This window comes from Alexandromys fortis, unplaced genomic scaffold (genome assembly GCF_014885135.2).
Source record: "Alexandromys fortis isolate MF-2015 unplaced genomic scaffold, M_Fortis_MF-2015_v1.1 scaffold_69, whole genome shotgun sequence".
Taxonomy (NCBI): domain Eukaryota; kingdom Metazoa; phylum Chordata; class Mammalia; order Rodentia; family Cricetidae; genus Alexandromys; species Alexandromys fortis.
The window spans coordinates 2,966,661-2,994,141 of record NW_026067951.1 but is presented as its reverse complement, the minus strand read 5'-3'; the positions used below and the strand labels follow the sequence as shown (position 1 = coordinate 2,994,141).

The 27,481-nt window shown below is 44.2% G+C and overlaps 1 protein-coding gene across 3 annotated transcripts in view; it reads left to right on the top strand.

Annotated features, from left to right (window-relative positions):
* Camk1d (calcium/calmodulin dependent protein kinase ID) overlaps positions 1 to 27,481 on the top strand; it is a 400,857-nt gene that overhangs the window by 121,444 nt on the left and 251,932 nt on the right. For all 3 annotated transcript variants that reach the window (XM_050150592.1, XM_050150593.1, XM_050150594.1), the window contains exon 2: positions 25,020 to 25,151. In XM_050150592.1, the coding sequence (XP_050006549.1) occupies positions 25,020 to 25,151 (132 nt within the window). The remainder of the gene's footprint in view (positions 1 to 25,019; positions 25,152 to 27,481) is intronic.

The window sequence follows — 27,481 nt, the reverse complement described above, 5'->3', positions numbered from 1 at the left end:
GCTGAAGATGGAGTGGGAGAAGCTCACGGGATGGGTGTGGTTCAGCCTCACACTTGCATTCTGGGTTCACTCCAACCCCAAATGCAGCAGTGTGCTGTGCTGGCACTAATGAGATTAGAGACGACACGTTCTGAAGACTGATTCTTGCCACTTTATTTTCTTCCAGAAAGTGGGGTTTCCCTGACTTGTTATGATGAAGCAATGGCATGGATTTCAGTGCTTCCCAGCTGGTCAGCAGCTTGGCAGTGTGAAGGCTTTATGACTGCTGATACCCCCACTAATTAGTTACGTCTGCTTCCACTGAGAGCAGAGAGGGAGCTAGCACGTGGAGGATGATTAGCATCGGGTACCCCTGTACACATATATACGACTTATATTTCTTACACTAATTAGTAGTATGCATCGTTAGTAGCAATTTAGGGTTCCCTTGGACCTCACTCTGGAATGTTTGTATCAAGTAAACAAAAAATTATTAGATTGCACAAAGCACCGTGTGGCTATAACTATAAAGAGAATGTCTATGTCAGTTCAGTTCTGGTTATGAGTTCATATTACCTAAGCCAATCCCCACAACCCCATCGGTGGAAGATTTGTGTTCTTTTCACGGTGACTAAAGTCACCTGCTGCGGGTCACATAAGAACTCCGTGGTGCTGGGAAGATGGCGCTGTTGGTAGAATACTGACCTTGCACGCGGGGACCTGAGTTCAAACCCCCAGAGCCCATGTGAGAAAGAGCTGCAGACACATGTGCATGTGCGCTGTGTAGGTGTGCACACACAAGCACATATTTTTAAAAGTCTATGAATCAGATGGGATTGTGGTGCTTATGTTGTCCTGCCTCTGAGTCTGTGTTGTTCTCACTCAATCCGAAGGGCCTCGGGTATGAGTATTGTCATGTACTTTTCTGGGTATGTTTGTGGCCTCTCTCTTAAAAATGTGTTTAAACATATATGCAGAAAATAACAGTTTCAGTGTACATTTCTGTGAATTTTATCATTTGCATGGAACCCCAGTCAAGATACAGAACATGTCCATAACTCCAAACTGTCTTTTGTGGACATGCTGTTAAATCTCCCCTCCATTCATAACTTTGGTAAACTTCTCCTTTCGTTTTTCTCCTCTGAATGTATTATAAATGGAACCATTGCATTTCCATCCTTTTGAGTCTGGCTTCTTTCTCTTAACATAATTCACTTGAAATTCTTCTATGTTGGTGACTGTATTAATAGCCTGGTCATTTCCATTGCTAAGTAGAACACTGTTGTACCATAGCCAATGGCTTGCTTTCCCGTTTGTCATTTGAAGGGCTTTTATGTTATTTCCATTTGGGGCTGTTGTAAATATAGCTGTTACAGCATTTGCATGTATCTATATGCACCTGAGTTTTCACTTGTCTTGAGTAAATACTTATGAATGGGATTTGGAGAATCATATGTACATATGTTTAACCGTATCAGAAACTGTTGAGCTTTATCCCAAAGCACGGGACACCATTTACAGTCCCTCTAGCAGGGTTGCGTGGCTCTAGGGAATCTATGCTCTTGCTGGCTCTTGGTATTGTTTTAACCGTTCTAATAGCCCTGCAGAAGTATCTGACTGGTTTTAGCTTTTAACTGCCTATTAACATGGCAAACATATCTTCATGGACTCATTAGCCAACTATATACATCTGATGAAATATTTGTTTAAATATCCTATCTGACTTTTCAGAACAGTTGTTTCCCCCCATGGATTTTTGAGCGTGCTTTATTTTGCCTTTGTGTATATGTTTTAGAGTTGTCAAGTTTAGGAGCTAGGAAGATTGCTGTGTGGTAGAGTGAACACTGCTCTTGCAGAGGGTCCCAAGTTGAGTTCCCAGCACCCATGTTGGGAAGCTCACAATTATCTATGACTCCAACTTCAAGTGATCTGACACCCTCTTCTAGCCTCTATGGGCGCTTACACACATACACACATGCAAATTCAAAATAAAGATAAAAGAGGCCATGAATTTGAGAGGGAGGAAGGGGAGCAGTAAATGGGAGGAGTTGAAGGGAGGAAAGAGAAGTAGCGAGGGAATGATAGAACTGTATTTTAAGTAAAAAAGAAAAAAAAAAACTAAAAATAAGGCTAGGCATGGTGGCACACATCTTTAATCCCTGCACTTAGGAGTCAGAGGAAAGCAGATCTCTGTGAGTTTGAGGTCAGCAAGACTACAAAGTGAGACCCTGTCTAAGATAGATAGGTAGGTAGGTATATAGATAGGTAGGCAGGCAGACAGACAGACAGACAGACAATCACTTAAAAAAAACATCAACTTCTACTGCAAACCTGTTAAGAGTCTGGAATGAGGTTGTGTACAGAATCTAGGCCAATTTGGACAAAATTAATATCTTAATAATATTGCTCTTCCAGTCCACACACAGGCTCCGTTTCTTGGTTCATACAAGCTTTCCGGATTTCTTTCAGTGTGATGCTGTGTATGTCTGGTTGCACTTAGGGAGAAGTGCTTCATTTGCTGCTCTTGTAAGCGGGAGTATTCAAAGTTTCCAGCTTTCAGTCGTTTGTTGCTAGTGAGCAACAATGGAATCGACTTCTTAGTAACTGCTGCTGATCTTGAATTCTATGTCTCTGCTGGTTCTGGATGCTTTTAAAATGTGTCAGTTCTCCAGTTTTTTTTCTTTCAATGTAAATAATTATGTCACATATGCATAGAAAATTGATTATTTTCCTTTTTTACAATCTAGTATCTAGGCTGTTTATATTTCACAATTGATTTTTGTCTGTGTTGCACTCGTCAGAATTTTTGGTGTAATATTAAATAAGAGACAGAAGGGCTAAGAGAGCAGACAGCCTTGCTTGTCACCTTCAGGGCAAGCATTCGTGAGTTCGCCGCCAGTATAATGTTAGTTATGAGGTTTTTCCATGTGCTCTTTATCAGGCTAAGGGAATTTACTTCTGTTTCTAGTTTGCTGAGGTTCTTAATCAGGAGTAGGTGCTATATTTTGTTAAATGATTTTCATGCCTCTATCAAGATGATGATTATTATGCATTTTTTCTCCTCAGTGCATTAAAATTGATTAATTTTTATTTTTAGTGTTGAATTGGGTTTGCATTCCTGGGACAAATGATATGCAATCATGATGTATTATCGCTACCTAGATTTCTAGATTGGATTGACTAATCTGTTAGGGATTTTTAAATCTTTGTTTATAAGGGATGATGGTACTATTATTTTTTTTCTACCAATTAATCATCTCTTGATTAATTACCTAATCCAGTGTCAATTCTGTGGAAGTAATTGTCATACTGTACTATGAAAAAAATATGACAAGAAAAAATGCATACATGTTTGGAACTGGCATATTAAAAAATTATGCTGGGTGTGGTAATGCATGCCTATAATCTCAGCACTCCACTCAGGTGAAGACAGGAGAAATTCAGAGTTCAAAGACAACTTCCAGTATGTACTGAGTTTGAAGCCAACCTTGACTACATGGTTTGGTCTCTCAACCAAACCCAAACAGAACAGATAAAAGGCCTCCCAACTCCCCCAGACAACAACAATGAAGACAGCCCTTCCAGTCTGAAGTTGGTGAATCCGTGGAAAGAGAGCTGCAGATGCAGAAGGCTGGCTGTGTATTAGGGGCCAGGTCAGGTGACGGTCAGGCTCTGTCCAACAGTCTGCCCTGAGCACATTCGTTCCCTGTCTGCTTTGTATTAAAATGAGGTGATTGCTGCCAGGGACTTATGGAAATGACCAACACCAGAGGATTCCCAATGCCTAGACCTTCCTCGTCTGATTTGCTTACGCAGACTGTCTGGGGACAAAGTCCCATTATTTAGAACTAAGTCCCTAATAAGCAACATGATGATTACAGTGTTTGCATCAAGAACCACCATGGAGCAGGGGCTACTCCAGGGAGCCAGCACCACTAAGCAAAAGCAGAACCCCTCTGTTTTGCTCAGAAGATCAAGGCATGGACTCCCTCCAGGAGTAGAACACATCTTCCACATTCAAATACAGAGACCAAACAGTGGCTGATTATAAATGAGGAAGGAGACCCACAGTTGCTGTCTCCTGACTTGACTTGGCAATAATATTTTATTTCAAAGCAATAATACTTTTCCAGTGTTCTCATTGGATGGGTCCCAAATTTGCTTTTGTTAGCATTCCTTGTGGGGTGGTTGATGTTGCAAATAGCTGTTAAGTAGCAAGGCCAGGGAACTGATAATATAGAGAGGGAAGTCTGTCCCCAGTCACAAAGATTTATGATCTCCGAGTCAGAGAATTCTCTTGAGTTAATTTTTAACAGTTCCCATACCCAGCTCTTCTCAATAAAGATTATTACACATGTGATATGGTGGAGAAGATTGGCTAGCGAGGCCCTGAGAGTTTTGTCCATCAAGGGATTACTAAATAAGTCAATCATTGCTTTGCATGTACATGTGTGAACATTTGTGTATGTGCACACACACACATGTGTGTGTTGCATGTGCATGGCATGTATGTGGAGGTATGAAAGGGAACACTTAAATGTTTGACGTCTACCTTTTACTTGACATAGGTCTCGTTGGCCCGGAACTTAGCTTTTTCCTTCAGACTGGGGACTCTGTGTTTCTCTTCTTCCATCATTGTTAACGATAATCACCTGCTATTAAGCCATGTTTCTTGCTTGACAATGGCCATTATGTCCTCCATGAATCAGGTCAAAGAAATAATGAAGCCGGGGTTACTGAAACTGTCTCGCCAGTGTCCATAACCTCTAGTTATGTCCTGATATTCTCGTTTGTTGTGTCAATAGGGACAAGGCCCTCATTTCTGTGGGCCAAAGTTTACTCTAGAAGAGTCTAACTCCCGAAAGATGACCTCTTGGTTGCTCACTTTTGCTACACAAAATTTGCTTTCGTTCTTAGTTATCCTTTGTGACATTGGTGAATATTTTTTGTTGGCAATCCCGTGGTCTTACTAAATTTTGTAGTATTCACTGATCATACTGAAGAGTGACTGTGTGATTTCCCTCTTGTCATCTGAACCTTTTTTATAACCCTTCAAGGGAAGTGGTGGGAGTTTCCCCCCTTTTAAAGATGGGAACACAGGCTCAGAGAAGTTAAGTAACTTTTCCTGAACACTGGGATGTAAAATAAATAAACGAATTTAATTAAAAATTCTAAATACACGCACGCACACACACACACACACACACACACACACATCTGCAGTTTCCTCTCCCTCCTCTCTTTCTTATTTCCTGCTCCCCACCTCTCCTCTCCTCCCCTAAGCTGCTCCTTGGTTTCTGTCCAGAAAAGGGCAGGCCTCCCACGGATATCAACAAAACATGACATATCATGTTGTGGTAGAACTAAGCACCTCCCCTTGTATTAAGACTGACTGGGCAAAGCAACCCAGTAAGAGGAATAGCTTCCCAAAAGCCATAGGCTGTACCCCAGCCCTTTAGGTTCCTGTAGGTAACAGTCATTGTCTGCTTTGCTCTAGGTTTATTTTTTAAATCATAAAATATTTAAAATTTACCAAAGTACAGAAAAATGAATGGACTACCATGTACCCACCACCCGGAATGAGCAAATGTTCACTAACATTTTGTTCCAGTTGCTTCAGATTATTAAAAAAGAAAGTTATGCATATTGTCACTGTGTCTCTCTAGGCCACGCCATTCTCTCTCTCCTCGCTCCCCTTGAGCGCCTTTACTTAAAGCTGGTGTGTCTCTGCCCTTTAATACATATGTGTGTGTGTTATGAACAAGCAATGTAAGGCTTCAAATGTGACGATTGTGTTTTTCCTATCAATATAAGCAGAATCTGTCATGTAATTAAACTTTGGTAAACTTTCCTCATTTTCACATTTTTAAGGTTTATTTGTGCTAATACAAGTAGATCCCACCATTTAATCAACTGCCGTTAATATTCCACTGAACGAGCTCTTGTGAGTAAACCACAGCTTATTTTTCTCCTCGGAGCGCTTTACACCCTCTGCATACACTGGGGTACCTGCAAACCTCGGGACAGCTGCATACAGCTGTGGTACAGTGCAGAGAATAATATCTGTTGCACTTGGACCCAAGGAAGGCTTTGTCACTCTCTTCGGGCTGAGGTAAGGCATTAGGGTCCTTGACGTGTCTGTACCCATGTCAACAACACCCATTCACTCAGGACTTCACTCATTCTCAACACCTCTGCTTCTCAAGGTCTGAACTTATGTGTGTGTGTGTGTGTGTGTGTGTGCCATTATGTCATGCTGAAACAAATTTTTAAAAATTATTTTTCATTTCCTATAGTACTTCAATAACAATACCACACACACACATATGTACATCTACATACATGACTGTACATTACTTTGTTTAGGAGTGAGTTCTTAAAATGTGATTTAGCAAGCATTGCCGGAATACTTTGCAAGAGTGCTGGTGCCATCTCTAATCACCAGCTTTCCCACAGGAACCTGTCCTTTGCGAACCTGAATAGAGCTGTCTTGTTGAGGATTTACTTAACATTATTTTGTTTTCCTTTTTTTAAAAACATTCATTTATTTTTGTGTGCATTGGTGTTTTGTCTGCATGTATATCTTTGTGAGTACGTATGTCAGGCCCCCTGGACCTGGAGTTACAGACAGTCATGAGCTGCCATATGGGTGCTGGGAATTGTACCTGGGTCGCTGGAAGAGCAGCCAGTGTTCTTAACCCCTGAGCCATCTATCCAGCCCCCTTGATTTCTTTTTTATTCATTTATTTTATGTGTATGAGTGTTTTGTCTGTGTGCATGTATGTGATTATATGCATGCTTTAGTACTCTTGGAAGCCAGAAGAGAGCATTGGATCCCTGGAAAGTAGAGTCCCAGGCAGTTCTGAGCTGCCCAATGTGGGTGCTGGGAACTGAGTTTGAACCCTCTGCAAAAGAGGATCCCCTCTTTTGTTCTTAACCACTGATTTATGAAGCATGATTAATAAACACTCAGAGACAGATATTGAGGTTCAACCTGAAGACCACCAGAAAAACAGAGCAGTCAGACACTGGCTCTTACCTCTAACTCAGTCCAAAACTGGTGATCCTGCCTCCAGGAAGCTTCAGAAGAGACTGATCCTGAGAGCTGTCTCCTCCAATTTTATAATCCTCTCTAGTTCTGGGATTAAGGGCGTGCACCACTACTGCCTGGTTTCCGTAACAAAATAGTGTGGCTACCGGGATTAAAGGTGTGTGTCATTGCTGCCTGGTCTGTAAGGCTGGCCACTATGGCTGCTTTACTCTTCTGGTCTTCAGGCAAACTTTATTTATTAAAATACAAATGAAATGCCACTACAGATCTATCTCTAGTCCTGTATTGGTTTGTTTGCTAATGAATCTAGAGGGTTGGTGAGTGTGTCAACTGGTCATTCTGTGACTGTGTGTTTGTGCCTTGTCCACATGTATATTTTTGTGTGTGTGGAGGGGGGAGTATCGTCTGCTGGACATGGGTTTCTGTGAATGGGCACACAAGTTGTGCAGGTGGCTCTCTGTGGAAGACCTTGGGTGTGGTGTGGATGCTAATACTTTAAGATTTTATTTGTGAGACTGAATGTTTTATCTTTTTCCAATAAGATCATGGAGTTTGCATCTTAAGGAGATTAGCATACGCGTATCTTCTCATTCTTTCCCTCTTAAATGTCTCCTATAGTTCACGGTAATTTTTAAATTTAGAAATGTCATTAACATGAGCTCTTTAAAGAAGCTAGGTTTTTTTTTTTTTCTTTGTAATTATAGCCAGCAAGGCATCCGCAGTCATTTCCTAAATACCACTCACCTGGGTATGGATGCAGTGGCCAATGCTGAGCAGAAGAACAGCAGCAACACGCAACATGTGTTTGCACTGTCCCCTTTGTAAACTGTACACTTGGATCTTTGCTCAATACCACGAGGCTTGCAGAGAGGAAGTCACTGCCAGGTGGTGGCTTCACACACGGGAACGGGGAGCTTGCTATGCATGACTGGTGTTTTCGTTTCAAAATCAAGTAAAAAAAACAAGGCCACTATCGTCATTGCCGATACTTGCCCTCTGGAGCAGAGGCAGGCCTGCACATCTCAAAGAGTGCGGGAGATCCCTGCAGATCCCCAGCCCTAGCATTCTGGAGGTCCGAGGCGTGGTGATTCATGTCTGTGTTCCTCTGCTGCTCCTGAAGTGTTTCTGATGCGCAGATGAAGACAATTCGTGTGGCCAGTTTGTATTTTAGAGCTAATTTTCCGAAGCCCTGAAGTATGAGGCAGAGAAGAAGAGCGTTGAGCCATAGTAGCACGCCATCATTTGTGTCTGCGTGCATTACATAAATTTCTAGAACCTTCTCTTGTTGATCTGGAATAGCTTTGGCCCTTGTGAGGGGGAAGCAGAGGCACAGACCAGTTGCTGGATGTGGGGTAGGGGTGGGGTCTGAGTGCTGTGCTTCAGGTCTGAGGGCAGGTGTGCAGTTCTCCTTTGAAGCTCTCAGCTGAAGGAGGAGGTGGTGGAGCAGCGCATCTGTCTCTCAAGCAAAAAAAAAAAAAAAAAAAGGGGGGGGGGTAGGGACAAGTCCAGGTAGCTTCATGATTGAATTCCATCCAGACAGAATGGTGGACTTTTTTTTTAGCTCAGTGAAGAACCTGAGAAAATGTGAATTGATTCTAATTTCTGGGGTGGTGAAGAAAAAGATATCCAACAGCATCTGTGCAAACACAATGATGGGCAGCTTTAATGGGACTGGTCCAGTCGTCCCCCTTTCTAGAGGGGTGGGAAGGTGGGGTTCAAGTCAGCATACAGCATGAGAAAGAGGAAACATCTGTATGGTCAAGAACAGGTGGGGTCAGTGGGTGCAGAATGATCGGAAGAAACATCTGGGACCAAGGAGGGATGCTAATTACTCAGTGGGAGTCTGGACTCACACACACCTGGGGCGCCGTGGAGGCTGAGGACCCTGGTCAGCTAAGAGTGGAGACCAGGCTTGAAGGATGGGGACGGGCATTCTTGCCTAAACTGGATCTCACCAGGAGGATATAGGTGGGTCTAGGGGAAGTTTCAGGAGCTCAACTAAGATGAGTTTATTTAGCCAGACCTATGACATTTGGGAAGCCAATGCAGGACTGGAATATTTTTTTTTAGATTTATTTTTAATCATGTATACATGAGTGTATGTCCATGCATGTGTGAACGCAAATGTCTGAGGATCTGAGGAGTTCGGAAGAGTGTTGGATCCCATGGAACTGGAATTTCAGGGGCTTGTGAGCCTCTGGATGGGGTGCTGGGAATCAAACTTGTGCCATCTGCAAGAACATGCCCTGAACTGCTGAAGCTGAGCCATTTCTCTAGCTGCTGGGCTGGATGTGTGTGTGTGTGTGTGTGTGTGTGTGTGTGTGTTGTCCTCTCCCCACACCTGTGAATACATACATATGGAGGCCAGAGGACAATGTCGGCTGTTGTTATTCAGTGCCTTGTGCCTTGTTTCAGGACAGAGTCTATGGTTGATCTGGAGATCACAGATTAGTCTAGCCTGGTTGGCCCTGAACTCCATGGATCTCTTTACCTACCCCCACCTTCCCAGAGCTTGGAGTCCAGGTGTGTGTATCATCACACCTCCCTCTTTGGACATGGTTTCTGGAGATCACCCGGGACTTTAATCTTGCCTGCTGAAGTGCTTTACTGACGGACCCGGCTCCCCACTACATATGGATCTGTTTCTTGTCTGCCACCCTCACCCTGGCATGGGAGCTTTTTGGAGTAGAGAAGCCCATTCTCCTCTCTTCAACGCTGTTCTTATTGTTTGGCCCAGTGTGTGTTCACTGACTCAACGGCCTGAGTGCTCCTTTCTCCCGATCCCTACAGCTCACAGATGTGTGACCTGCCCTCTGTGTCTGAGGCTCTTTGCCACTGTTCCTTAGCATCTTGAGGTAGCATACAGAGTGCCCCGTCTTATGTGATTTTGTGATCTGTGGCAGCTTGTCGTTCTCATTTCCTTGAAAGAGCAGCCACTCTTCACAGGCTGTTTAGAGCGTGGCTAGTCTCCAGTTTCATTAAGGACTTCCTGCTGAGCCCTGCTAATGTCTTCGTGTGCCACGTTGGCCTGTCCCCAGGAAACACACTCTGATTTCTGCAGGGCTGTCAATAGTTGCGCGCCTCTTAACGGGAAGTGGCTTGCTGATGGAATCTCAAGGACTTTAATCATGGGCCAATTTGGGGGAGTCTCTTAGGCAGCCACGTGATTTGGAAGCCTTCAAATCACCTCGCCTGTGGAATCTTTGTTTGAGGGACTATCTTGTTTTGACCTGTCCTGAATTTCATGGCAGTTCCAGTCCTGAGGGTCCGGAAAGCCGCTGTGGAGGACCTGCGGTGTGTTGTGGGTTAGAACCTTTCTTTGCTCTCCTGGGCCAGATTGAGTGGCATGCGCCTGGGGCTTGGGCCGCTCTGTTGCTCTGAACGTTGTTCTAGTCCCTGCCCTTGGGACTTGGGTGTCCTGTCAAGAGCCTGTTTGTGCCTGTATTCTTTCTGCTGGATCATAACCCCCATGGTCAAGGAATAGAAACAATCAAAGTGAACCATGCTGTCATGATCTGGCCTTTGGTGTTTGGCCAAGGTTTAGTATCACAGAATCATCTTTTGTTCTGTTGAGGGCGGGGTGGTCACAGGGCATATGTACTGTGGGTTTTGGCCAGAGTGTGTATGTGTGTTGTCAGCTCTTCATAATAAATTGACTATCAGCCTCTCTCTGTGTGTAAGTGACTGCACAGCAAACAGAATGTTCCCCCATAGCAAAGCCCGAAGAGGTACGAACTTCTCTCTGGGCTGAGAACAGTTAATGTGATTATGTTGTAGGAGACAAAGGGGTCTGCCGACTGTGCCTGAGGAGTAAGTTAGTTCTATTAACCAGGGATGCATAATGAGATGTGGGGGCCCTCGAGAAGAGAAGGACCAGTGGGTGGGCAGGAGGGTCAGTTTGGCTTCTGCTGAGCATTTGTACTTAGGAAAAAGTGAAAATTAAGAAGCCAAGACCAAAGGGAAGGACCTGATTCTAGAGCACTGAGAATTCCAGGGGAGAAAGTTCTGCTGAAAAGTTCTGTCCCTCTCGCAGCAGAAAGTGCAGGCTCAGCAAAGTAGGAGGACAGAGGATCTCAGCCTCAGCCCTTGGTTGGGTGCAAACGCTGTAGGAACATGGGAAGAGGTCAGCTGTCCTATTAGAATGCTCGCTGGTTACGACAATGTTGATGAATTTACCCATCTAATAAAAACGACTCTTTATTGGTTAAGGATAGGGGACTCTGGACAGTTTTGGAGAGCGGGGAGTACAGTGGGAAACCCTTGGTACCCCTTTATCATCACTCCTTCTGGATTTGAGGCTTGATCACAGCTAGACTGGTGGGGAAGTGGTATGGTCTCAAAATGACAGAAGACTTCAACATCAGGTCCCGGTTAGACTGTCAGTGTTATTAGCGTGACAGCAAAAACTTGAATTTCTCTGAGCCTTAATTTTCTCAACTGTAGAATAGGCACGATAATGTTACCATGTAGAGTTGTTGGTAGAATAAGAATGTGGTTGGCTAGGGAAGGGGAGAGGGAGGGAAGGGGAGCAGAGAAAAATGTAGAGCTCAATAAAATCAATAAAAAATGTGGTTGATAACAGTATTTTAAAGTAAGCTCCAATAAACGGTACTGGTGATGTGGTGATTCTGTGGAGAAGAAGGTGGTGGTGATGGTGATGGCAGTTATCTAGGTTAAGAGAGCTTCATTGGCTTTTGGACAACAGTGTGAGGGAGAAGAATTATTCTGTACTGTGGTCTGCATGCGGGTGCAGCTGGACCTCAGTCGTCAGGGCATCTGCTTAGCATACACGAGGCTCTGAGTGTGATCCCTAGTAATACACATGCGCGCACACACACAGATCCAACTTCTGTACTCCTGAGGATGCGGAGACTAGCACCGTCATGACCACCTCCCGTTACAGCTTTGTTTATGAAATCGCCCACGTGGTAGCTCAGTGATCAAAATGTGTGCAGCAGAGACAGACAAGAATAGAGGGACTTTTTAAAGGTGAAGGTAGAGAAAGTGGATTTTTATGCCATTAAGTAGCATAAATAAGGGAAGTGTTGCCCATACATGAAGTTCCTGCATGCCAGAGTCTTTTGTTCCTGCTTGTTTAAAGGGCATGGAACACATTTGGTTGGAATGAGGATATTGCATATTAATCATCTCTGTTTATTTTCCCTCTTGTTTAAGCCCCCCCCCTTCTCCTCACAGCCCTCATCAGGTGCACACTTTCCATCAGATGCTTAGAGCACACACAGTGTGGGCCCTTGTCTCTCCCAGGACATCACCCTGTCCACATGTCACAGCTGGATTTGAATATTGCTGCTTCCCAGTCAGTGGCTTTGGGATTTGTATAACTTCTTGGGTCTTATGGTCTAGTTTCTGCATGGTGGCAAATGACAATAATGATGATGCTAATTTTATATTTACTTCCTACTGTTGCTATCACAAATTAGCAAAACTTAGTGGCCTTTCAGTACCACAAATTATCTTAGTTTTTTTAGTCAGAAGTCCCAAACTGAGTCTTGTAAGGCAAAACTCAAGACATCGGAAGGACTTGTGCTCCTCCTTGACGTTCTAGGGGAGAGCCTACTCCTTCTACTTTTAGCTGCTAGGTAGGAGCTGAAAGTTTTCTTTGGCTTGTGTCTCTTCCAGCAGGGATGTCACTCTGGCTTCCATTGTCACATCCCCTCTGAATCTGACCTTTCTTGTCCTGCTACAAGGACTCTGTGATTACATTGATACCACCCAGGAGAATACAGAACATTTGTCATAGAACATACAACCTAGCCATGCCTGCAAAGTGCCATTGGCGGCGTCAGGTGGCATATCCACCAATAAGAACCTGGAGATCTTTGATGGATCATGAGTCTCTCTAGGGGATTGTGAATACAGATAACACGAGACACACAGATACATGGGATGTGTGCTGAGCATTGTACACGTCACCACAAGCCATTGCTCCTTGCTGATGGCCCCCTTGGTCAAGTGTCTGTTGTCTGCTCTGTTCAGTCAGCTCTCCCGCTGACCTTGAACACACACTACTGCACTGACCTGACTTTGTCCTCCTGCATCTTCTTGGCCCTGCCCCTCTGTTGATGCAATTGAAACATATTCCTCCTTAGAGACCCATTTCAAACTCTCCTTTCTCCATTAACGAGTCTCCCAGTGTTACCTTAGTCAAGAGTAATCTCTGTGAAGACATGTATTTGTCTCAAAGGCTACTGCACCTCTCTATCAGTGAAGGTGTGTGGCCAGTCTATGAACCAGAGCTGTATAACCAGTTCATAGGAGACCTGTCTAGACAGGCTGTCTCCACAGCACAGAGGACAAACTTGGCTGTGGGATAGGGCTGTCACTGGCATTTTGTCATTGTGATTTAGCTAGTTGACTGATCCAATTAAAATATCCAGTGCAGGGCTTTAATTAGCTAGTCATTTTGTATAGATTATTATATTGATTATTCTCTCTCTTTTCCCAAACATGTCTCCATTTCATTAACTTTTAATCGAGAAAGTATGGGTACATAATAGAAGGAATTGAAAAGAGTCTCCAGTGAGCTTCACTCCCACGCCACTCCCCAGAGGAAGCAGTGTTATGGCTTCTTCTTCATCCTTCCCAAGATAATCTCTCTGACTCTCTGTCTATGTTTCTGTCTGTCTCTCTCTCTCTCTCTCTCTCTCGTGTGTGTGTGTGTGTGTGTGTGTGTGAGTGAGTGATATAAATGTGAACATAACATATATTATTTAACTTATATCTTGGGGATAATTCAATTATATAAATCTATTTTGTTATTTTAAATAGGTATTTAGTGTCCTACTATGTATTTGTGTATTTTTACCTGTTTGTTCTGGAGACAGTTTTGCTATGTAGCCCAGGCTGACCTGGATCTCACTGTGTAGCCTAGGCTGACTTGGATCTCACTATGTAGCCCAGGTTACCTGGATCTCACTATGTAGCCCAAGCCCAGGCTGACTGACTTGGATCTCACTGTGTTGCCCAGGCTGACCTGGATCTCACTATGTAGCCCAGACTGACCTGGATCTCACTGTGTGGCCCAGGCTGACCTGGATCTCACTGTGTAGACCACAGACTCAGGATGCTCCCCCTTCCTCACTTCCCATGTGCTGAGGTCATAGGTCTGTGCCACCATGCCATCTCCATTACATTTTTTCAGATTGTTCAGGATCTTCCTAATTCTTTGCTATTTCTAATACTATTGATTTTTTTAAAAAAAGCAGAATATTGATACTATTTTCTTTGCGTAGGTGCAGTCAGTGTCCTATTACTCATTATTGAGCTTGTAAGGACTCTGGTTTTATGGGGGAGCTTAGAGAATTAAGAGGACACTGTTAGGTATCCAGTCTTCCAGAAGCCCGGAAACTCTTCAAGTTCTTGTTCAGACATTGCTCTAAACAACAATAAAAGTCAACCTTTCAGGAGTTTTGCAATAAGATGGTCCTACCAGGCTCTGGTTCAGACCCTTAATCCCAGCTATGTAGGAGGCTGAGGCAGGAGGATCACGAGGTCAAGGACTGCTTTGTCGATGAGGTGAATTCAAGACCAGCTTGAACAACTTAATGAGAACCTGTTTCAGAAATCAAAACTAAAACAAGTGATGCAGCTAGTCCATTGGTAGAGAACTTCCCTAGCAGGTGTAAGCCTTGGGCTCCATCCCTAGTACTGTTTGGAATAAAAAGAGGGCCTGTGATGGACAGGACAAAACTGGCCATGTTTCCAACAAACATTCTGTTCTATCCCAGCCTTCAACTCACATTTCTGTCAACAATTTGGGGGTGATTCCCAGCAGCTCTATTAAAGGAACTGCCTGTTACTGAAAGAAATTGAACTCTTGTAATAGTCACAGAGAAGGTAACAAGTATCCTCTAAGTCTGCGTCCTTGTCATATCTGAGGAAGGCGTGAAGGTTCTCTGGAGAGCCACCTCTGCAGAGAGATGTCTTCCTAATGACATCAGCATAAACTGTCACAAGATAATACAGAAAGATGAAAATATTCCTGGAGTTCCTGATTCATCTAATTCATTCCTCCAGCACCCATTGTCAAATATCCCCACACAGCAAGCAGCCCATATACATGTTTTATGGGCCACTGGCTGTGGCCTTGGGAGCCTCCCTGGTCCCTGAAGAGCCAAAACATTTTACTTGCCACCAAAGTAGGCAAAAACTAGGTTTTCCAGAATCCTTCCTGATCGTGTGATAAGAAATAAAAACAAAATTCGCCGACTCTGTTTGGGTCCATGTCACCCTTTGACAAGTGACATAGGGACCTCAGAGATAAAATATGAGAGGCTGACGAAGAATCGAGGGGGAAAGTTGTGCCGTTAAATGAAGCGTGTTCCGAGGATGGCAGTATGCATTCACTTGGAATTTATTTGTCTGCTCTATTTGGATCACTGACTCTATTAACAGTAAAGATTTAGTGCCGCAGAACAGCCTTTAGAAACTGAAGATGTCAAAGGCAGTGAGGGTGGCAGCCATTTGATGCCTCTCGTAGTCACAAGGTTTGTCACAATAGAGACCTGCTTCAGTGGCTTGAGACACAGAAATGTACTGAGGCTCAGAACGGATCTGGGCAGCAATCAGCCTAATCGGATGAATATTTAAGGATTCCTCTCCATGGTTCTTGATGATCCCATGGAAATTTGCTTGTCAATGTAGAATTACCAGTTGCAGAGGAAGATGGAATTTTTTTTTTCCAGTTACAAAGAATCAGAACTAGGGTCATGGCTCAGTTGCTGAAGTGCTTGCTTCAAGCCTGAGGAGCTAAGCTTGGGTCCCTAGCGCCCTGCAGAAAGTGGAACTCAGCGGTGATTGTCTGTAATCCCATCATTGGGGGAAGGGAAGGAAGGCAAGTGGATCCCTGAAGCTTGCTGGGCATCAGTTCTGGCAAAATTGGTGAGACCCGCGTTCACGAGAAAACTCGTCTTAAAAAGTAAGGAATACTCCATTGTGTGTTAGGAACGAACTAAGTGCCCCTCGACTGAAGAATGGGTAAGGAAGATGTGGTACATTTACACAATGGAGTACTAAACAATGGTTAAAAAAAAAATAGTGACATCTTGAAATTTGCAGGCAAGTGAATGGATCTAGAAAACATCATATTGAGTGAGGTAACCCAGACCCAGAAAGACAAAGATCATATGTCCTCACTCATAAGTGGCTTTTAGATATAAAGCAAAGGAAAACCAGCCTACAACTCACAATCCCAGAGAACCTAGACAACAAAGAGGACCCTAAGAGAGACATACATGGATCTAATCTACATGGGAAGTAGAGAAAGAAAAGATCTCCTTAGTAAATTGGGAGCATGGGGACCATGGAAGAGGGTTGAAGGGGAGGGGAGAGGCAGGGAGGAGAGCAGAGAAAAATGTATAGCTCAATAAAATAAATAAAAAGTAAGGAGTAAGTTTTATATATATATAATTCATATATAACATATATGAATACACCGCATAACATTCATTCATATATAACATTCATATTTACTGATATGTGATTGCCAAGTAGAGGGCTTTGTAAGACACACTGTAGAAAACAGATGCCCTATTTAAATTGGACACCAATTTTTGTGCAGTGTGCATAGTTGGTCTGTGAGGATAGGAAATCAGGACCCTGTTGATGTGCTTGCCTTGCAGAATCTGACTTTTATACTGGGGTGTCTTGGGCCTTTGGTCAGTGTGCTGACTCAGCATACTGAAAGACACTTTCAGGAGGCGCTGGCATCTCTCAGAGTACTTGGTTTCTGCCAGGGGAGTGGCTGCGACACGGAAGCCATCTTAGTCCAGTGCTATTGTGATTCATTTACTTTCTCTGCTCAATAAGAGGGCTGTTGGGGTTAGCGTGTGGTTTTTTTTTTTCTATTTTAAGAATTGACTGTTCTGAAACAATAGCTCTAAACGGTGCCTGTCTAGTTCCTAGATTTTCTCAAGACAAATATCACCGACTCCATTGTCTTTTCCTGATCAAGTTCTTTTCCTAATTTTTTTTTTTAAAAATACATATCGTCTTTGCCTAACAACAGGGAAAACAGTATGCTTGGTGGAACAGAAGATTTTGATAGATGGTGAAAGGCCTGGAGTGATGTTGGAGGGCCCAGTTCAGGGTGCGATGCTGGTAGCAGGCTAAAGGCGATGCTGTTAATAAAGTTAATAACACAATTGATCTGGTTCATATGTAAAATAACTAAAAAGCACAAAAAGGCAATGAGCTAAGAATAGCTGACTCTCAGCGGATAGGGCTGATCATTCTAGCATCTGATTATTTCTTGGTCTAATTTGGGATGAATATAATTTTACCAAATGGTTGGTTTAGCATACTTCGTGAATCAAAATGACAATTCCTGATCCTTCCTGAAAGTCGTTTCGTCTAAGGAGTCTGTGTGTATGTGTGTGTGTGTTCATCTTTGTGTGTGTGTTTATGTGTGTGTGTGTGTCTCTCTCTCTCTCTCTCTCTCTCTCTCTCTCTCTCTCTCTCTCTCTCTCTCTCTCTCTCTCTTTCTGTCTCTCTCCCTCTCTCCATTTATATGTGAATGAACTTATATATTGATGTAAGTGAAGGGCAGAAGATGACGTCTATTGTCATCCGTTAGAAGCTGTGTACCTTGGTTACCGTTAAACAAAGTCTCTCAGTAGCCTGGAGATCACTGTGTTGTCTGGGCAGAGGGCTCCAGGCAACAACTTGTCTCTGCCTTCTCAGTGCTGGGATTGCAGGTGCAAACCACTACACCTGGCAGTTACACGGGGGCAGGGAATCCAAACTCTGGTCCTCACACTTGTGTAGCAAGTGCATTACTGACTAGTCTATCTTCTCAGCCCCTAAAGATAGTGTGTTTACCATTTCATCTTGACTAACATCACAGAACACCCAGCTACTGAAAACTACAGTAGACTGGAAGCTGAAGTCTTGTCTCTTTTGAGATTAAGTTGTTCTTATATGAGAATTTGTGTTTAAGTTATGTACATTCTGAGCACCCAGCTATGCATTAGTCTTTTAGACTATTTGATATTTTTCTTAATTTCAGGTTAAAGTTTACTAGCAAATGGGAAAGCAGAAGTTAGAAGGTACAAGGTTCTAGTTTCCGAGGCTAGCGATAAGTTCCCTAAGATGGCCATCTTGCTGGCCCCCCTCACTTTCTTTTTAAGAAAAGTCTGGACATGCTCCCCAGGTTGCCCTCAAGATCTTAGGTTCAAGCTGTCCTCTTGTTCAATTTCCTGAACATCTGGAGCTCCAGGTGTGCACTACCGTGCCTACCTGCTGCTCTGATGATCACAACTGGGAGTGAGCAGGTGGCTCAGTAAGGACACGAGGATTTACTTGACTCTATTCTGAACTCTCGCCTCGATAGAAGATACAGATCTGGAGCTAGGATGTTCTGAATGTCTCTATGTATTTTCACATCTGGGTGGTGCATGCCAGCTGTGGTTCACAAAACCTTTAATGCTGGGTATTAGCCTAGGCATCCTCAGGGCATGAGTCATATGCTACCTTTTCAGAGATGGGCAGATGAGGCATTGCCCAGAGCCCAGCCCACTCGCCCTCCCATTGGTCACCATCACACTCAGGGTGGCCTGGGTATGGGTCCTCAGTGGACTGGGTGCAGCAGTCTATAGCAGGAGTCCGTTCTTGAGTCTTATTTAGGCAAAATAAAAGGGCCATTCTTTATGAAGTTTAAAGCTTAAGCAATTGCTTAAAATTCTTTAGTCCCATGACATTTGCCTAGTCTGGAACTCTGTCCTCCAGAGATGATTTCCTCCTTGGTACCTGCCTCTGGATCCCAGCAGTCTGCCTCCAGGTGATGGTTTGCTGTGAGGCACAGCAGGGGAGAAGTCAGGCCTGCAGTTTCTGCAGTTCTCTCCAGCTGCAGAGGTTGTTAGCGTCTAAGAACAACTTGTCTGACCTATCTGGTTATTTGTCACAGACGAATTTCACTGAGAGCTTGGGTATTTTTTTTTAGAATAATGATTACCTTTATAATTTAATAAATATTTTTGTCATAATTTGCAAACGTGTAATTTTCCAGAACCCTGGAATTTTTATTTCTCCTTTAATTGTGCATTTCTGTCACCTTGAGGTCTGCACGGCACCCCACTTTCCCTTTCTTTCCTATGAGTTTTTACTTATTGACATCAACTCACAGAGCTAATATTTTCACCATCAGAACCAAGAGTGCTATGTTAACTTTCTTGGGCAGGTGTGAACAAACGTGTCCCACGCAGTGTCCCTTGAGTGGCGATGAAGAAAGCAGCCAGGTTGCTGAGGAGGAGGCCTGCCTTGTCCTTCAGGCACACTAACATCACAGACGGCTGTTGGCCGGGTAGAAACGTGACCATCTAGGACAGGATTGCGCCTGCCACTCGGTTTTGAACACATAACTGCTCACATTTACAACGTGCAGAGGACAAGTGGAATGCACCACCCCCTACTTTCCTTCCTTGGCATTTAGCTTCTTGGGTTGTCTGAAGGCCTACAAGACTCTCAGACCTTTTCCCTTGCTATGGTCCTTGCTACCTCCAGCTCAGCCTCCTGAAACTGTGTTGAGTAATTCCACAGAAAGTGTCTGAAAGGTCCATTCACCCCTTTTATTAATGATGATCTTAGCTGCCTTGAACTGGGGTAAGTGTCTTCAAGTGATTGCTGCTTATTGTGAGAACAATAACAATGTATGTTCATCTTACAGTGTCTAAGTCTAGAAAGCATCACCTTTGGAAAACTTAAGGAAGATAAATGTATGCGTGTTGCTTGGGTAAATGAGAAAAGTGGTTTTGTATGCTCGAACTTAGCAGTAAACTTTCTGCTTCTTGTTCTTCCTGGCAACACTTTCTGCTGCTTCTGCTGTTGTCACCTTCGGTACTGGGGTGGCAGGCTCCCTGGTAACAGTAAGCACCACCCCTATACAGTGTACTGAAGAAGACCTCAGAGGAGGCTAAAGAGAGGGCTTGGTTAGCGAGGTGTTTACGGACCTGAGTACACGCAGGAAAACGCCAAGTGATGTGTGCGGTGGCGCGTGCTCAGGGCAAAGCAGGTGGGCCCTAGGCTTCCTGGCCAACCAATACAGCCCACATGGCCTTTCCAGGCTGGTGAGAGAGCCTGTCACCAAAAACAAGGTAGATGGCACCTGAGGAATGATAATGGAAGTTGTCCTTTGGCGTATACACACCTGAATGTGTACGTGCAAGCACATGGACACACTTATACACAGAAACTAACACACGCACACTCATACTCACATATACACATGCACATACTCAGACACACAGATGCACACACTCACACACATGAATGTGTACCTGCAAGCACATGTGCGGCGAACTCCCTGACCAGCAGGAAGGAACAGCCACCAGACGAGGATCTTCCCAAATCACGCTTTATTGGAGCCTCTTGGTTGAAGGGAGAACAGAAAGCAAGGGGCCCAGAGCTCTGAGCTGTAGCTGCTTATATAGGGAGTCTGCCTAGCAACCTTTGATACTTTGACACTTTAGCTGCTTTTCTGGAGACCCACCGGCCGGAAAGAAAGCAGGGGAACATCCCTGTCAATTACAGACCACAAGGAAGTTCCCCTGCCGGTCAGGGGAAATATGGGCAGCTAGATGGCAACAACTCACCCTGTTTTCTGGTGGAAGAACTACAACCTTTATTATGGTATCAAGCGAGGCCGGGGCCAAATGCCATCTTGTAATGGCAGCCATTCAAATTGGCTCCCAGCACACATGTACACACCTATACACAGAAACTAACACACACACATTCATTCTCACATATACACATGCACATACTCACACTCACACACACACACACACCCCACACACGATAAAAGAAAGAGCTCAGAGGGATCAATGAATGTGTCTGGTTCTCCATTCTATCCTGCCTCTGCACTAGGCTCAGTGCTTGATGTCCTGGTTCTGAAAGATGTTGGCAGTGGCTTCTTGTGCACTGTAACTTTCAGAGTTGCCCAAGGACTAGATTAGTTGACACATGCCAGAGAATTCTGTAGATGCCAAGCAGCCCATGCCCCCTGACCCGCTGTAATTTCCTTGTGAGTCCTCTCGTCTTTTGGGAGGTAACAAAATGTGAAGAGTCTTTCACATTTTCCCACTGTCTCTATGGGAAGCTTTGCCATTGAGTAGACACGTATAAGCATTCTCTTGTTTTTTATTGTGCTAAGATAGGCATACCATAAACTTTATCATTTTAACCTCTTTGGGTGTGGGGTTCTATGGCCTGAACGATTACACTTTGTTGTGTAACTACCACCATCTGCTTCTTTTCATTTTCCAGACTCCGTCCCAGTTAAACGATCACTTCCTGTTCTCCTTTTCTCCAGCCCAGTTTATTTGCTATCTGTGACCCTGGATGTTCCAGGGACCTCACAGAGTAGAAACACATAGTGTTACCTTTCCGTGACTGGTGTCTTTCATCTAGCACATGTCTTCAAGGTTCATCTCTACTGGATCATGTGCCAGAGTCTCTTAAGGGATGATTAATGTCCCATTTTATGTATGACATGTGTGTCTGGCCACTCACTGGCCACCCAGTATAGCTCACATACTGATTGGCCAATGAGCCCAGGGAACCACTCTGCCTCCCCAGAACTAGGGTTATTTGTATATTCTCCTTTGTTCGTCTATTTATCCATCACTTGATTTCTTCTTTAAATCTTATGGCTGTTATGATTATGGAAAAAAGTCATTTCTTTTCAAATCTTCCTTTCTCTCCCTGTCTGTCTCTCTCTCTCATTGTGTGTGTGTGTGTGTGTGTGTGTACAAATACTGTACCTATTGTATGTGTGGACATGTGTAGTGTATATGTCTCCGTGTGCATGTGCGGGTGTGTGTACTTGCCTGTGGAGGCTAGAAGCTGATGTCAGTTGTCCTTTGGATCTGCTGTCTACCTTATTGTTGGAGACAGGGTCTCTCACTGAACTCAGAGCTCACAGATTGGCTAGGCTGCCTGGCCAACAGCTCTAGGAATCCATCCACCTGTCTCCCTGTTCTCTGAACTAGGGTTACAGCTGTATGTGACTATGTCCAGCTTTTAAATGGGTGCTGGAGATCTGACCTCCTTTCTTTTGAGTCTGTACCTGGGGGTATAAAATGTAGGCTGCCTTTTATTCAGAGAGGGTGGGACTATGCCCCTGGCTTTATGATTTTGCTGGCTTCAGCAACTATTTCTGGGACTTTCTCATGTGTCCTGAACCTGTCCCATGTCCATCTCTAGGCACCTTATGCATGGTTCATATTGTCAAGCCTAAGCTGCTTAGTTTGTGAAACATTTTGTGTATGTAGGCCCCATGGTTCTGCCCGCACAGGGACCTTAGATAGATTGTTCTACCCACAGGAACAAAGGCAGAGAACGCTCTGCTGCCGGAGTGCCACCCCTCTCTCAGTCCTCTCCCTCACCTCCCATCTCGAGCTATAATCTCACTTTCTCACCATTTCCCAGGAAGAAAATGACTCATGGGGGTAAACAGTGTTTTTCCTTGTGGGAGCCTCATATCTGCAGGTAAGGGTCCCCTTTTAAGCAGACTGTCTCCTCTGCATTGGCCATGGTCTCTTCTTGTCTGTAGAGATTCCCTGGGGACAATAAAAGAGCAGGGGTATGTGCAGAGCAGGGTAGTGGCCAGTGAGAGAGGAGAGGCCTGAGGGTAGCTATTGACCCATGCCTAGCAGGTGCTCGCAGCACTGAAGGGATTCTCTGTTCTGGAGAAAGGACTTGGCAGATTGGAAAGATGCCCGGGGTGGGGGAAACCAATAAAATCCACTGGGTTAGCAGCATTGGGAACAGTTTTATAAAGTCTAAAGAATGATCTATGATAGCCCTGCTTTTGATTTTTAATGAGTTTCTTATCTATACAGCAGGTGAAAGTAAAGGAATAAACAGTAAGCAGCAGATGGGTGGAAGCAGAGGATTGATAGCAAACCATCTTCCTACAGGGTGCTCAAAACACAAACAGACACAACCCTACCAGGGGTGACTAGAGCGGCCCACTGCAGAGAGTAAAGAAAAGACAACATTAAATCATGGGCTTATAAACACCCAGCAGAAACCGACCAGGGGAAGAACTGTTAGAATTAGTTGAAATTCCTATAGGGTCTCCCTTTGGGTGAGGTTTTTTTTTTTTTTTTTTTTTTTTTTTTTTTTTTTTTAGTAAAAGAACAAACAGTGCAGAAAGGTGACATTATCTAGTTGGGAGCTTACAGTTCTGCAGCAGAAGTGATTGGGGAAAGCCCTGCTGTAACAGTCATGACTAAATTCCCAGACTGAGAGTTCCAGGCAGAGCTGACCTTTCTTTCTGCAGATGAATTTTCGTTTTCTCACCATGGGGTAAACAGTAGCAACCTCCTTGGGAGGAGTTCACCTTCTAGCTGTTCTCAAAGGCACAGCGCTATCTTGGGCTGTCTTGTTGTTACCTTTCCTCCACGTCACAGTTGGGGGAGGGTCAGGCTGCCCCAGAAAAGGGGGTCTGGAGGACACTTGAAAACAAACATGTTAGAGTCTGGGACCAGAAAGTTCTCCTTACTCCCAGAGTTTGCTTTGAACATGTTCAAACAGCACATGACAATTTCATGGTATAAGAGCATTACAGGGAACTGACTGGAAGACAAAAATAAATGAGGAGACTCTGGTATGGAATTACCCCTGGTGTGGGAGGCCTGGTCTTTCCCTGGTGAGATTTCTTATTTTCAAGCAGCGCTTCCGTGATGGAGGAGGGATCTGGTCTGAGTACTCAGGTCTTCTTCACCCTCATTGGGTAAATCTGTCCTTGGACCAGAAGTGGTGAGAAGCACACGCCATGGGCTCTGAGCATGTTCTGAACTGGTTTTCTTGGGTCAGTTTCCTCCATAGTGAGCAGATATCACAGGGACTGTCTCTCTCCATAGATTACTCTGTGAAAACTGTTGTGAGGCTGTATGTATTTATATTTAATGATGATTATTTTAAGTGACTGAAGAACCTGTAGGATATAGCCTTCTGAGTAAATAATTCTACTTATGAATTCTTTATAGATTTGGGCAGAAGGTTCTTGCTGGAATTTCCCATTTGACTGTTTCATTGAATGATTATCTCCTGCCCCAAATAATTAGATTCAGGTCATGAAAATGGACATTCTTTTCTTGCTTGGGAGTTCATATTCTTATAGGAACATTATCCCAAAGACTCATAGTCCAGTGTACCAAGCAGATGTGATTTCCTGTCCCCTTTTTTCCCTGTGTATGCTTAAGAATATCTTTGCTGATGGCTAAAGGATGCGGGGTCTGTTTCTAAGCTTGGACAGTGCAGCCTGACCATGCCATCACTGGCGAGAGATGGGCTCTTTGGCTCCACACATCCTGGTTACAGTGTGTTTCTCTCTTGTCAAAGACTTGGATTTGTATTTTCAGATGGGCTCATCATCCTCACTGTTTGGTCCTTGTTTGTTTGGCTTGCCGAATGAAAGATTGTCTATCCCTACCAATGAGTTAACCCAAGTGCCAGTCCCTCCTGCAGCGCCAGCTCATACTGTAATCACATCCTTACCTATCCATGAGAATTAATTCAGTGTTTGTGAGACAATCTGGAAAAGTCTATAGGTGAGAAGGTCTCTATGGACTTAGAGAATTTTAGTCTCTATGACTTTCTGGTCTACATGTTCACGCTATGACTACCACTCTTTCTCTGTGGGGGAACGTCTTCAGGGAATGTTCTTGTTGCCCACCAAGGGACCCTAACCTAACCATGCTGTATAGCAGGGTGACAAGAGGCCAACCCATGGCAGCTTTCACTGCCCCTTTGTTCCTGTGTTGACATCCACAGTCTCTTTGCACTGAGATACAGTTATCCACACAACTTTCTTCTCCTAAGGGCATTTGGGAAGGAGTCCTGCTGGACACCATATAACAGTCCTGTTTGTGGTCATTCTCCTCGTGACTATGCTGAGATCAGAGGGGCCATTCTGCAACCAAAACCTCTCACTGTAACCCTTCTTTTTCTCCCTTTCTGTTCACAGTGGGGCCTTTTCTGAAGTGGTTTTAGCTGAAGAAAAAGCAACTGGGAAACTCTTCGCAGTGAAGTGCATCCCGAAGAAGGCGCTGAAGGGCAAAGAGAGCAGCATCGAGAACGAGATCGCTGTTCTTAGAAAGTAAGTACTGGAGAGAAGGCTCTCCTCCGTCTTGTCTGAGCATCCTCTGGAGCAGGGGTAAGGTCTGGCACTAGGCTGGCTTCACAGGCGTGGGAGAATCCACCAGCTCCCAGCCGGCAGAAAGAGAGGGACCCTGCAGTTGATGGGTACTCATGCAGTGCTCTGAAAATGCTTTTCTATAGCGCCAGTGTCTTACAACGTAGTAGTCAAGGATGGAGTTCTTTCCAAAGGGCACAGTTGCAGGCTGACTTGATTTTGAACCGAAACCCCACCCTTCATCACAGCTGAGTGACCCTGGTTGGTTCCAACCGCCCAGCCTCCCTTATAAAGTAGACATCAGATCATTTCCATAGCATGGCGTGTTGAGAATTACAATTATTGCCATTGGCATTGCTTTATTTTTTTATATGGATGTGAAGCTGGCAAGCCCTTGTCCAGCCCCACACATGTATGGTTTCTATGTGACATAGCTCGGAATATCAATCCCTCCTGTGTTATTTCTACACTTTGTGGTTCCCCATCCCCTTTCTCTGCCACTCACACAGCATGGGCATCCCAGAGTTTCCAAAGAGCTTCACTTCTTCATTGAATCTTTCCCTTTTCCATGTATAATAAAAGCAAATGAAAACCTCATCCCCTTCAGTACAGTGCTCTACACAAGCACTATGATGTCATCTGACCCTTCCCCCACGGATGGTCTTCTGAGATTGGTCCTCACCACGCTCCCTGTACTGCTAGGTTTAAATCTTTTCAACATGTCTCATGAAGTTTGAAGGAACAGACCTTATATGGTACCTGCTTCTGCACCTTTGGCATCTATCTGAAAATTTTTGAGTTGGTATTAATAAAAGATGTTCAGAATAGCCTTGAAATTTTTGGGGTTTGGAATCAGTACATAGCAAGAAATCCAGTACAGATAAACAAGTGGAATGGGAACAAACCTTATCTAGGGACCAAAAGAAACCACCACCCACCGTCTGTCCGCCCTGCATAATCTTTCACTTCATTCCTTCTGGGCCTACAGTGACCCACGGGACAGTGCTCTGCCACTGTCTGTCTAGCCCAGCACCGCCGAGGTGGTCAGGACAGTCTGTCCTGTCCTGACCTTTGGGAAGCTCAGAGAAGAACACAGACTTGATAGCAGTGTTCCAGAACAAATGGGTCTCCATGGTTTTTAGTGTGAGGATTTCTTGTTGGTTTCTAAGTTCTCTAGGCTGTCTGTTGGAATTAGAGAGTTTTAACTGTCCTGAGGAGGATTGCAGGAAATGGTTCTGTAGAAGAGAGTCAGGGAAAACAAAATATTTGCATCAGATAGGAAAACACTATGTTGATGAAACATGTATTGAAATGTCCAATTTATCCATCTGAAATCAGTGCTTGAAGAAGTTCGTTACTGGGGACATGAAATTATAGTTGTGTTACAGGGAGCTGGCATTTCAGATGGAATTCTCTTTCTAAAGATTCCACTTTGGGCCCAGGGGTTGTCTGGGCTTAGAAATAAAAGAGCCTGGGAAGTTTATATGTAGTGTTCGAGTTATTTTCCATCCATAAGGGCAATGGATACAGGTACAGGCTTTATAATCTTGTCTTGGTTCATGCCAGGAATATTTTGGTTTAATCAGGATCCCCACCCAATGCCTCACTAGTAATCAGACAGGGTATTTAAAACCAGGGAGGATCATGGATTTGGAATGACTTGTTTTGATAGCTTCTCACTATCAGTTGTTGGGATGCCTAGAGGCATGGACTCTTCTCTAGGGAATAAAGAACAAAGGAATGATTTCTCAGGAGATAAAGGTGGCTTATCTCCTATGCTAGATTATTCTGTTGATCTTTTGCAAATGATTTACAAGTAGGCTAAGAGGAACACCACAGTCATAAACAGCTGAAAAAAAAGCACAGGAACTGTAAAGAAAATAGTTTGGCTCCGAGTTTAGAAGGCTACCATGGTGACATTCATTTGTTGAAGAAGTATTTATCAGGTTCCCAGCATGCACCATATCTTAGGGTTTCCATTGCCATGATGAAACACTGGAACAAAAGCAAGCTGAAGAGGAAAGGGTTCATTCGGCTTATACTTCCAAACTGTTGGCCATCATTGAAGGAAGCCAGGATAGGAACTCAGACATGGCAGGAACCTGGAGGCAGGAGCTGATGCAGAGACCATGGAGGGATGCTGCTTACTGGCTTGCTTTCCAAGCCTTGCTCAGCCTGCTTTTTTTTAAAAATAGAACCCAGGACCACCAGCCCAGGGGTGGCACTACCCACAATGGGTTGAGCCCACCCCCATCAATTACTAATTAAGAAAATGCCCTATTAATTGTGCAGTG